Source organism: Elephantulus edwardii, unplaced genomic scaffold (genome assembly GCF_000299155.1).
Source record: "Elephantulus edwardii isolate Elephantulus edwardi_28Jun2011 unplaced genomic scaffold, EleEdw1.0 scaffold00118, whole genome shotgun sequence".
Taxonomy (NCBI): Eukaryota; Metazoa; Chordata; class Mammalia; order Macroscelidea; family Macroscelididae; genus Elephantulus; species Elephantulus edwardii.
The window spans coordinates 3,221,961-3,234,248 of NW_006399868.1; the positions used below are offsets into that span (position 1 = coordinate 3,221,961).

The following is a 12,288-nucleotide window of genomic DNA, read 5'->3' on the forward strand; positions in this document are numbered from 1 at the left end:
CTAAATGATGATGTAATTTTAATTTGTAATCATTGGTAATTAGCAACTATGTTACATATTGAGAATTAATTCTGTTAGTGTTGACTACTAATAGCTAAGAACAGATGCCATTTAAAGTGCTTGTAATTACTTCTGTGGGAAAGCTCCACATGCCAAAGGTGAACACTCCGAATGAATATGGATCTTGGGTGTTTAGCCCGAGAAGTTAGTTGTTTGGCGTGAGCGGGTGGTGTGGGCGAAGGCTGAATAACAATAACACTGGAATCTGTGCTACCTTATTTGGAAAGAGTCTCTGCAGATGTGATTAAGCAGAGGATTTTGAGATGAGGAAGTTATTCTGTATGGGCCACCTGGACCTAAATCCAATCACACGTGTCCTTCCTTGTAAGACAGTGTGAGAGGGAGAGCTGGGGCACACAAAGAAGGTGGGTGAGGCTGGAGAGTGGGATGGGAGGAATGTGATCACTGCAAAGCTCCCAGAAAGCCAGAGATAGTCTCCTGAGAGACTTCCGAGGGAGCACAGCTCAGCCACTGCCTTGACTGCAGCTTCTACCCTCCAGAGCTCAGAGAGGATACATTTCTGTTGTTTTAAGCCCTGAAGTGGTGCTGATTTGTTCCAGCAGCCATAGGAGACTCTAGGATACTCTGTTTCTACAGTTGTAGCCAAATCTCCATTCATTCTCTTCTTCCACAGGGAACACTTTGAGGGCTGACACTACTAATAAACTGGTGACCAAGACAGATAGACATCTCGGTTCTTAAAGAATTTCTTTTCCAGTAGAAAGAGACCAGAATTAAGTTAAAAAGCCAAAATAATTCCATAAAGTAATGAGAACATGGGAGCTCTGGTGATGGTTGCTAAGGAGCTGCTCAGCCAGCAGCAACATCAGCAAGAACATGGAGCTCTGGTGGCCTAGCCGGTTGTGTTGACAACTCGAAGGTGTGAGGTTCAAATCCACCGTCTGCTCCATGGGGGAACAAAGGGCAGTCTCCTTCCACACAATTACAGCCTCAGAGGACTCATAAGAGGGTCCCCTATGAGTGCATTCCAACTCGACAGTAAATAACAACAATAAGAACATGGTGGGAGTTGGTAAGACGGGGTGGTGGCACTTGGATGTGATGTGGTGGGGAGCCACTTTGGATGATGGTAAGACAGAGTGGTGGCACCTGGGTGGGGCGATGTGGTGGGGAGCCACTTCAGATGATGGTAAGATGGGGTGGTGGCACCTGGGTGGGATGTGGGGAGCCTCTTTGGATGAATTATTCCGGGAAGGCACCTAAGGCCAGCCATCTGGGCTGAGATGCATGAGCATGGAGGGCGTCTGCAGAAGGGAATGAAGAGGGCAGTGAGGGGGACAGGTGGCCAGGGACTAAGATCAGACGCTGTAGGTCATGACAGGTTTGGTATGTTCTAATTGCAGAGGGAGGACACTGGAATGTTATGATCACATTCTGAAAGGAGTGTGCGTGCGGAGGAGGGACTTGGGTAATTGCTGTGTCCCCAGGAGAGAGGTTATTTCGCTTTCTCCACATCTGCCTTGGAGGAAGTTCAGACAGGGCGCTCCTCAGCCATCCTTTCGCAAAGGTGGGAAGACTTCATCTTACATGCTTTGAGCATGTTGTTGGGAGGGACCAATCCTTGGAAAAAGACATCATGCTGGGGAAGGGAGAGGGTTAGTGAACTAGAGGACGACCCTTAGTGAGGTGGATTGACACAGGGGCATATCATACACTGAGAATGGCACAGGATGGGGCGGGGCTCACATCTGTTCTTCATAGGGTCACCGTGGGTTGCAGCAGACACCACAGCACCTAACAACAGCAGCAGAGGGGCAGCACGACAGTACTGTGGGGTCTTTGCTGTGCAGGAAAGAGATGACAGCCATTAGCTTGAAGGAATAGTCAAGGGTAGAGCTACTAAGATTTGCTGAAGATTAAAAGGGAGAGAGGTAAAAGTGGATGATCGCTTTACGACCTTCATGTGTTCATGTTAGTGCTTGCGGCCCAGGGAGCTGCTGCTGTGAGGTGGGCTGTGACTCAGAATTCCCAGCGAGCCGGTAGGACAGAGGAGGACTGCCCCGCAGTGATCTCCACAGGAGCAGCGTCCCCATTAGTCCCCACAGCGTCACCTGTGGGTTCAGGCTGCCAGCCTTCTAGTTAACAATGGACTAGTTAACCACTGCGCCACCCAGGCTCAGTTCCAGGAAGTGAGGATGAGACTTTATAGAAATGACTCCACATGCCTTTTCAGTGATTTGGCAACTCATTAGCAACTTCCTGGACTGTAACTACTAGTAAAAACAAACAAACAAACAAACACCCTTTCCTCAGCATCTCCTACAAGTAATTAATTGCACTTTGAGGTCAATGCGTGAGTATGCTAAACGAATACGTTCTGCTCAGGGTTCTTTCTGTAAGTGACACGTGAACCATCTGTACACGAGTTGACATTTTAGTTCACCACCCACTTGGCTTGTTTCTTGAATTGATGGATGCTCGACTTCTTTGAAGCTGTGGGTAGGTAGAAAACATGTAAAATTGTTCAACAAGTATGCAAGATCGTGGTAGCCAGTAGGGTTAATCTTCAAAGTTTTTATGTCCTCTGAGTGCTAAGAGTGTCCCTTAAAGATGGTTCAGTAAACAGAGAGGTTTGTTTAATGTTGATAGGGCTGATGTGTTAGCACTGGCATCGGTTCCTAATGTCCTGGACCCGTGGCCTGTAGCCAAGCCATTGCCCTCCTGTAGATGGAGTGCTTGGAGGGCCTTGGGATTTCCAGGCACATTGCTTACAGAGAGATTTCCCTTCGAGCGCATTTGCCTTCAACGTGTAAAAGTGCACATTGTGCCCAGCGTTCTTTAGAACTCTAAGGAGGCTTGTGTTATCTTAGGTGAGAATGGTGACTCTCTGCATAGTGTTGAAAAGACACTGGGACGATACTGAACAAAGGGAATTCTGTCTATACTGACTGGATGTTTAAAGAAATCCTGTAAAACCGAGGCACGTCAGGCTTGTTACATCAGAGAGCAACACGTTAGGGTTCCAGGACTAATTTTCCTTGAAAAGCGGGCCATTGGATGCCCTCAGAGCCCCTCCACCTGCCTCTGAGGTTGCTCCTTGGCATCTGGCATCTTCTTGAGGAGACTTGGCTCCCGTGATGGCACCTGGCAGTGTGCGTCTGTCACATCCCTCCTGTCTCCGTGGCGTAGAGTGCCCTCAGCCCTTCCTCCTGCTGTGTCAGGAGGAGGATGGGAATCGTGGTGTCCTGCTTGTGATAGGCGTTCCCAGCCTACAAGTTGGCCTCTAGGTATCACGGCCGTTGATTTCCATTCCACTTGGGGTGGAGTCTTGCCTTGAGCAGAGTTCTGTTAGGCCAGTGATCATGATTGCAACAACCAAACATGAAAATCTGTGGCTTTGGACAAACTTTTTCTGTCTCATAGGCATGTCCATGGCTGATAATTTTGGGTTCCAAGTGACCCAGGCTCTTTTATTTTGGGGCTCCGTCATTGTCTTGAGCCTCGCTGGTCTCCTCAACCCTCTTCAGACAGTTGGATGAAGAGTGTGGGGCTGGTTTGTATTCATACCTGGAAGAGGCACATGGACTTCTTGCCTCAGTTTTATTGGACAGAACTAGTCCAGGGACTCCAGTGGAATTCCAGTAGAGATTAAGGAACATAGTTAAGGTGTGGAGTCCAGGGAGATGCAGTGGGTTTGTTACCTTCCATCTAGTCTCCACCGAAATGTCTCTGTCTCTTTCTTTCTCATTGCTGCCCTGCTGGAGCTGACTCTGCTGACCCTCCTTTGAGTTTCCAAGGCACTAAATCACACAGGAGGATATTGTCCACCTTTCAACCATTATTATTGTTATGTGCCATCGAGTTGCCTGCTACTCATAGCGACCCTATGAACAAGAGTCCTAAACCCAGCTCTATCCTGTGCTAATCTCACTGTCTCTGACACACCTACCTCCATTACCCCAGTCACTGAATCAAACCACCTCATTAAGGGTCTTCCTCCCCTGCGCTGTCCCTCCACCCTCCCAAGCATGACATCCCTTTGCACGGACCGGTCTTGTAACATGTCCAAAATATGCCAGAAGAAGCTTCTTAATCTTTGCCTCTAAAGACCATCCTGGTTTAACCCTCTCCTGGATGAACCTGTTCGTTCTCTTAGCAGTCCATGGTATATTCAATACTCTTCTCCAGCACTCCAGCTCAAAGGCATCAATTCTCCTTCTATCCTCCCTAGTCATTGTCTAGTTCTCTGATGCATAGCAAGGGATAGCACTAAGTGAAAGACTAAGGATTGTATCAGGCGCATCTTAGTCTCCAGACTGACATCGTTGCTCTTCAGTGCTTTGGAGACATCTCTAACAGCAGACTTTCCCTATGCAATTTGTCCAAATTGGAAAAAAAAATGTAAAAAAATTGAACAAAGATGTTTAAGGCTGTTTAACCCTCTTCTTAGAGCATAAGGGCTTCACATGTCTCATCCAATCACAAGGACTCATATTAACAATGACACTTCCTTTCATTATGGCCAGTGGGAGTGCATTCATCTTAATTAAAAGCATGGCTCGTTAAGCTAGTTATTTCTTTCACGTGATCTCAGGATGCTTTGAAAAGGTGGTTTATTCTTATGGGAAAAACATCCCGTAATAGAAGCTTCTTTATTTATTTATTTTAAATATGTGGCTAATTTCGAGTGGCTGGAACTGAAGGTTGACAGCTTGAATCCTCACATGGTCCTCAGGAGAAAGATGAGGCTGGCTTCTCTGTTAAGATTTACAGAAACTGACAGAGGGTCACTGTGAGGAGGAACTGCCCAGGCAGCACTGCACCAAGATAGAAAGGCTTTGAGGTATATAGTAATAGAATTGTAAAACCAAACCCTGTCTGCTAGCAACAAGGAGAGAGATGGAGAGCAGGATTTTTTTTTAATTGCATCAATCCTGTGTACAGAGTCTATAATGGTGAGAAGGAGGTTACTCTCACACCCAACTCCTGTTTAATGAATGTAACTGGAGAATGTGTAAGCTGTGGGGGTCTTAAGAGCTGAGAGACTAGGAAGGGCTTAGGTCATAGCATTTGTTGGGGATACAGTCACAGCAATTTGGGGGATAAAAATAAACCTAATCAAGTTGCATAACTGTCAGTAAGAAGCACGCCTTACTGGCAGTTGGCTTTACGTATTTTGATCTGATGCATAAATTGACCCCCACCCTCTCTATTTAGCAGCTGGCTGTCATATCCATTAGCTGTAAATCTGCTTCAAAGCCCCTGCCAACTCCCCTTGCTGAGCTCCTGTATCCTTTGGGCATACAGACAAAATTCCCAGATGCCAGTTCAGTGCTGCGTCTCTGGACCTTGTTTAAATCCTTGCCCTGCTTCTTGAAATGGCCGGAGGCAAATGATAGAATCTGTCACTGGAGGGAGCCGGGAAGAGTTTGTAAAGGCTTTTGTACAATAAGAGGGAGCCCTGGTAACTAACTCTTTGGGGGAGAGCGTCTCCCTGAAAGATGTCAGACTAGGAAGCCCCACCAGTGGGTCTGTTCTGTCACAGAAGGTCTTCTGTGTGGGAACTGACTTGATAACACACAGTTCCACATAGAGAAGTGTGCTGTGGAGGTCTGTTAGTGTGTGCCCTCAGCCGTGGATGGTGGAGGGAGGACTCGATGACCACCGCCTTTGTCCTGGCCGTTCTCGGCTCTGCAGACAGCTGCATTCTTCATTTCACTTTTATGCTATGATCAAAGCTTTCTTAGCTTTTGGGACCATAACACCATGCATGCTAAGGAAGAATGGAAAATCGAGGAGGACCCCAGCTACTTGGTTTCAAGACTAAGTATTAAAGGTTCAATAGTCAAGATAGGGTCATATTGGTTAAAATACAAACAGGTCCTTGGAACAGCATAAACAATCTAAAAATTGTCCCATAGAGTCAGTTGAATTTTGGTTAGGGTGCCAAAGCACTCCAGTGGGGGAGGGATAGTTTTTCCACAATGGCACTGAAATAATTTGGAAACCTTTTTGAAGAATAAACAAACAGTGACAAAAATCTTTACTACTTTTTGTACTTAAAACGTTAACCCAAAGTTGATTATAAACCTAAAGGTAAAAATGGAAGTGATCACATGCTAAGAAGAAAATAGGAAGAAAAAGACCTTAGTGTTATTAGTTTGTCAGACATTTCTAAAATACAACACAATTTTCACCAGCGATAAAAAAAAAGAATTTAACTCTCTAAGTTGAAAACTTTTGTTCTGCCAAAGCACTGTCAAAAAAATGAAAAGACAACACACATACTGGGAGAAAATAGTTACAAACCACTTTGTCTGAGGAAGGACTTGTGTCAAGAATCTAGAAAGATCTCAACCCAATTTTAAAAACAAAACTTGAATAGTCACTGCAGCAAAGGAAGAAAATATGTGGATAGTAAATAAGCTATGATCAACACCCGTGGAGGCACTAGTTAAGAAATCAAGACTTACTGCACTGAACATTTCTGCTGTCAAGAACCTCCTTAAAGTGCTAAAGAGCAAGGGTGTAATTTTAAAGACTAGGGTGTGTCTGCTCCAAGCCATGGTATTTTCCAATTGCATCATATGTATATACGTGAAAGTTAGGCAATGCGTAAGGAAGGTTGAAGAATAATTGATGCCTCTGAATTGTGATGTTGGCAAAGAGTATTGACTATACAATGGATTGCCCAAAGCATCAACAAACCCATTGAAGGAAGTGCAACCAGGGTGTTTCTAAGAGGCAAAGGTGGTGAAACTTTGTCTCACATACTTTGAGTGTGTTGTCAGGAGAGACCAGACTTGGAAAAGTACATCATGCTTGGAAAAATGGAGGGTTAGTGTAGAGGAAGACCTCCAATTGGATGGACTGACAAACTGACTGCAGCAGTGGACTTGGGCATGAATGATGGAGATTAGCAAGATGGCGCAAGGCTCGGCAGCATTTAAACGGACTGTCAGAAGAAAGAACATGCCTATCCTGATGACAGTGCAGCCTGACTGCATCTTAGAAGCCGAGGACATGCTCCCAGGAGGGACCAGTCCCCGTGGAAGGATGTAGGCATGGAAAAGGAGATGACCGTGAGATGGACAAGGGCTCAAACATAGCAGTGATTGTCAGGATGTCAGGATGAGGCTGGACTTTATGGTAACAGAGTCACTGTGAGTCAGAAGCATCTCAAAGGCACTGAACAAAGGTGACCACAAAAATGGTGACATTTTAACCAGAGGCAGCTTTTGCAAATATTTCTGTGCTCGATCTTCATTTCCTTGACCAGTGACTTTTTTCTGTTCCTGACTTTCCCTGTCTTGACCTTCCCATTGCAGGCTACTTAGCAAACAGTCTAGGATTTTTCAACAATAAAGAATACTTTAAATAATTATGCATTATTTAAAATCTCTCCTTTTACTTTATAGGCAAGAGTAGTGAACAGTAACAATAATGTTGTCATAGATCTTAACCTACTAAAATGTTTGCTGGCCTTGAGCTTCTACTCTGTGCCATTTGAAAACTCCGTTTTTAGGTACTTTTCTTTCTCAATCATCTGCTTCACTTCTTGCTCAAAGTTCAATATCTATTCATAATTTCTTCCCTATTAGGTTGGTCATTCCTGATACGCAATGGATGTGTCTCACAGTGCACGTTTGCCAGGGCGATGTTATTATTTACCTTTGAGTCAGAACTGACCCGTAGTTGACCCTCCAGCAGGTTTTCAGAGGCTGTAGATCACATGGGACGAGGTTGCCCATCCCTCTCTTGGGGAGCACCTGGTGGATTCGAACCAGGTGACTTTAGGATTGCACTGCCACTTAGCCACCAGAGCTCCAACCTTTGCCATGTTTGTGATGTAGAGCACCACATTGTGTTCTGAAATCAGGCCTTATGTATTCTGATACTTTGAAACAGCAAATTTCCTGAAACTTGTCACAGAGAGGCAGGGGAAAGCAAGTGAAAGTGGCTGATGCTGACTCTTTTTTGAAAGGGTCACCTTATAAGGAGAGATGGCGTCTATAGAAGCGGAGGACTGATAGGGAATGATGGCCTCTCTAGAGAGTTGAGCCCATGACCTTAACAGAAGCCTCCATTTCTCCTGTCGTCTGGGATCCCTGCTGGCTCCTTGGCTCTTCACCTTGCTGCAGGTTTCTGGACCTGTAAGGGACCTGCTCTTATGCCTTCTGGGTGAAGGATTGCTTTTACATTGTAAATCAGACCACCTTGTTTACCCGCCCTTGTTGGTGGAAGCAGCCAAGTTGCCTTTGACTCGTGGAGATCCTGGGTACCACGGACCAGAACCCGGTGCAATGCTGCGCCTTCCTCACAACCTCTCCTGTGCGTATGCTCATTGTTGCGGTCATGGTGACAATCAATCCATCTCGGCCTCTTCTTCTCACTGATCCTCCACTTTTCAAAGATTGTCTTCTGGAGAGATGCCGCTTCCTGATAATATGCTTAACATATTGCCGCAAATGATGGCAAACGTGTTTCTAAAGACGGTTGACAATTTAAAAGGTGTGCACCAATGTATTAAAGTGTATGAGAGCGTGTCCTACCATCCTTCTCTCGAGGACCTCTCTTGGATTCTTGCCTTCCAACACAGATTGTTCTTTCTTTGGACAGTCCAAGGCTGCAAACCTGTGTGCAAGCAGAACGTCAGCCTTTGAATTAGCATCTGAGTGCTTTAATCACAGTGCCACAAAGATTCCCATTGTAACTAGAATCTAATAGCCATGGAGTCAGAAGCGACTCTGAACTGACCCTCCAGCACCAAGGCTGGGGATCTTACAGGGAGAGATGACCCACTATTTTCCTCAGAGCTGTTGGTGGATTCAAACGTCCAGGGAGGCGCAGCCCCACTAGAGCTCCCTAACTGAGTCGCCGGAATCACCTCCCAGCAACTGAACACGCGCTGAGGTCTGTCCTAGCCTGGGGACAGGTAGGGGAGAGCACTCATCCACTGTGTACCCAGCCAGGAGCGGAAAGGAGAGGGAGGCCATGTGTGTGTCTGCTTCAAATCCCTCCCAGTGGCCTCACAGCTTTGTCTCTGCCTCAGATGTTTGCTTTTGCTGTTTATCTTTCCTCCTGGATCAAGCGAGAAATACTTTAAACCTGTGGGGATTAGAGTAACCTTTTTAAAGTGAAATGATAGCAACCAGCTCAGCTTTAAACTGGCAGGAATTAGTCCTTCAGTCTTGTCGGTATTTATCAGCACATAGGATAATTGGAAGTTGTCTGATGTGACAATTTTGGGAGGCGTCAGGGAGGCTGAACTTCTTGCATAACAGGGCAGAGGAGGCCTGACAGAGGCATTGCACCTGCGGGCTGGCCCAGGTATACGGTGGCTCACTCCCTTCTGCCTTCCCCAGAGCCTGGTTGGGACCCTGCCCGGTCCCTGATGCCATGTCTGTCCTGAAGCACTGTAGAGAACAGACAAGGAGGTTGGCATTCACTCACAAGACAAGAGGGACTCAGTCCGACTTCAGACTGGGCTGCTTAGGACTCTGCAAAGACAGGTCGACCTGACTGTTTGGTTCCAGGACATTCAGACCCCTTGGGGTTTCTAAGAGTGGGGAATAAAAGCTTGTGTCTTCATCTCTTCATCTTGTTCTGACATCCACTTTACCTGAATTTAAGCCTTGGGCTTTCTCTCCTTTGTTCATGGAATTAGAGATTTGAGGGATGGTCCCTGTGTGCACCACCTACTCCCTCCTCTTCAGTCTCTAATTACAACACAATTCACTGCCAGAGAGCGAGACTCACGGCCGACCCCAGCGAATTCTCAAGAGTCTGTGAATCACATGGGAGGGGATTGCCCATCGTTCTGCTGTGGAGCAGCTGGTAGATTCAAACTTCCTGCTTTCGACTAGGCAGCCCCAGTCTTCACCCCCTAGGCTACCATGAGCTGCCTACTTGTAATTCCATCCTTGCCAGGGTGACAGGTTAAGAAGTGTTCTTGAAGCCTTTCTCTGATGTGACTCAGTAAAGTCCCTGCTCCTTTGCACTTGCTGGGATGTATACATTCTTTTTGGACATCTGAGCTCTTGTTAAGGAATGCTCAGGACCACTCTTTGGGGTAGGCTCTCATGCTTGGCTGGGCTGAGAGACAGTGCAGGAGACCCTGGATGAGGTGAATTGACGCAATAACTGAGGAAATGAGTATAGGTGTGTCAGAGACAGTGAGCGCAGCTCAAGGATAGAGCAAAGTTCTGGGCTGTTAAGCATTGGGTCGCTGTGAGTCATAGTTGACTCAACAGCACATCATAACAGCAACAACATTGCCACTGAGTCAGGATCAATGCATAGCTGACACTTCACTGGGTTTTTCTGAGGCTGTAAATCACATGCGAGGAGATTGCACATCTTTCTTGCCCAGGACCACTGGTGGATTTGAACCACAGAAGTGCCACCTTTGGGCTAGTGGAACAGTTTCTTTCAGACTGTGCCCCCAGAGCAGCCTGCTAGTTTATTGCATCATGGAAATCCAGTTCTCTCTTGTCCAGTGTTTTAGTCTTCATGCACCTTCACTTTTCCCTCGGAGCCTTTTCTCTTATGAAGATCCTCTCATTCGGTAGTTAGATTTCTCATCCCCCATTCAGGACGCCTGGGTTCAGTGTCCAGTCATGCACATCATGGACAGCCCCACACACATGTCAGTATAGCTCATGTATTGCTATGGTGCTAACCCGGTGGGACTCAGTGGAACTTTTACACTAAACAAAGGAAGAAAGACCTGACAACTTGGTACAGAGAATTTGCCACAGAAAACCTTTGGAATCACAGTCCTCCAGTCCCATTGTGCTATATGGTCACCAGGAGTCGGAGGCTAAGGACCAACAGCTAACAGTGTGTCTCTGTTACCTCCTATGGGAAGCAAGTCAGTTGAACAGAACCAAAAGCCCAGCACCTCCTTCTCTTGGGTCCAGATGCACTTGTGCAGAAGGGTTTTGCTTTGATTATCTCTGGGCGTCTTACTCATTTGTGGGCCTTCAACTTGGTGGACAAGTATCTGTGCCTTTCCACTGAAAGCTAACTGTGACGTCGGTAGCTGGACACCTGGATAACATATTTGAACCATGTACGTGTTCAGTATTTATGTTATAGAACATTGTGATACAGGAGGAAAAGAGGAAGTGAAATCCTACCCTTCGGTTTGGTTGTTTGCTAACATCCCTAACTCAGGGGTTGCCCTCAGAGGGACCAGTCACTCTTGGGATCTTCAGATCTGTTTTTGTTTTGACTCTTCTTCCTCTTCCTTGACGTGTTTGGACATTTACTTGATATTAATGTTCATTTTAATATCAGTAGTTGGTGTGAGGTGCCATTGAGTCAACTATGATTTATTGCGACTCAACCACAGATCTGAACCTGACCTTGTCCTGCGTTGACCCCACAACCTCTGCGATGCCTCTCAGAAGCCTCTCGTGCTATTCACTGTGTCAGTCCACCTTGTGGGGAGTCTTCTTTTTCTCTGAGCCTTCACTTTTCAAGCCATTTGTAAATGTCTCAAAGCTGTCTCTATTTAAGTGTGAAAGATACAGAAGAGATGAAATGAGTTAAAATGATCTTTTCCTGGGATTTTAAGGGAAAACCCAAACGATTCTTTACCCAGTAAGAAAATGTATGTGTGGAGTGGTTGGCCAGTTCTTACCATAATTTCAAAATTGGATTCTCTCAATTATCAATTAGATTGCTTCCCTATAATTAGTCTCTGCTAAGTGATTTATCTAGTATGCAGATGAGTAGAGAGAAAGCTCATTTCTTTGAAGACTGAAATGCCTGCTTGTGCTTGTTACAGGAAAACCACACAGCACTGGGAGCTCAGAGCGGATTCAACTCTCAGGAATGTATAACGTCCGGAAAGGCAAGATGCAGTTGCCAGTGAACCGATGGACACGGCGCCAAGTCATCCTGTGTGGGACCTGCCTGATCGTCTCCTCTGTGAAAGACAGTGTGACCGGGAAGATGCATGTGCTGCCCCTGATTGGTGGAAAGGTAGGAGGATTCATATACTGCCCCGGGTTGGTAGAAAGGCAGGAAGATGCATGTGCTGCCCCCTGACTGGGAGAAGGGTATATTGAAAACCAGCAGCATGCTGGCTTTCTGCTCTATTGGGCTTCATGTGAATGGTTTCCCAGCACATGAAGCTTTCTTTGGAGATGGGTAAATGGCTGTTGACTCATCCATGGGGCTTTGTCCAGCTCCTGTTTTGTGCTCCTCTAGAGAGAGCACCATTGACTGCTCTGTGGAGGGGTGGTTGTTGGTGACGAC

The 12,288-nt window shown here is 46.2% G+C and overlaps 1 protein-coding gene across 1 annotated transcript in view; it reads left to right on the forward strand.

Moving 5' to 3' along the window:
- The window catches only part of PHLPP1 (PH domain and leucine rich repeat protein phosphatase 1), a 307,243-nt gene that overhangs the window by 180,351 nt on the left and 114,604 nt on the right, over nt 1-12,288 (forward strand). The window contains exon 5 of the mRNA XM_006892758.1: nt 11,816-12,012. Within this exon, the coding sequence (XP_006892820.1) occupies nt 11,816-12,012 (197 nt within the window). The remainder of the gene's footprint in view (nt 1-11,815; nt 12,013-12,288) is intronic.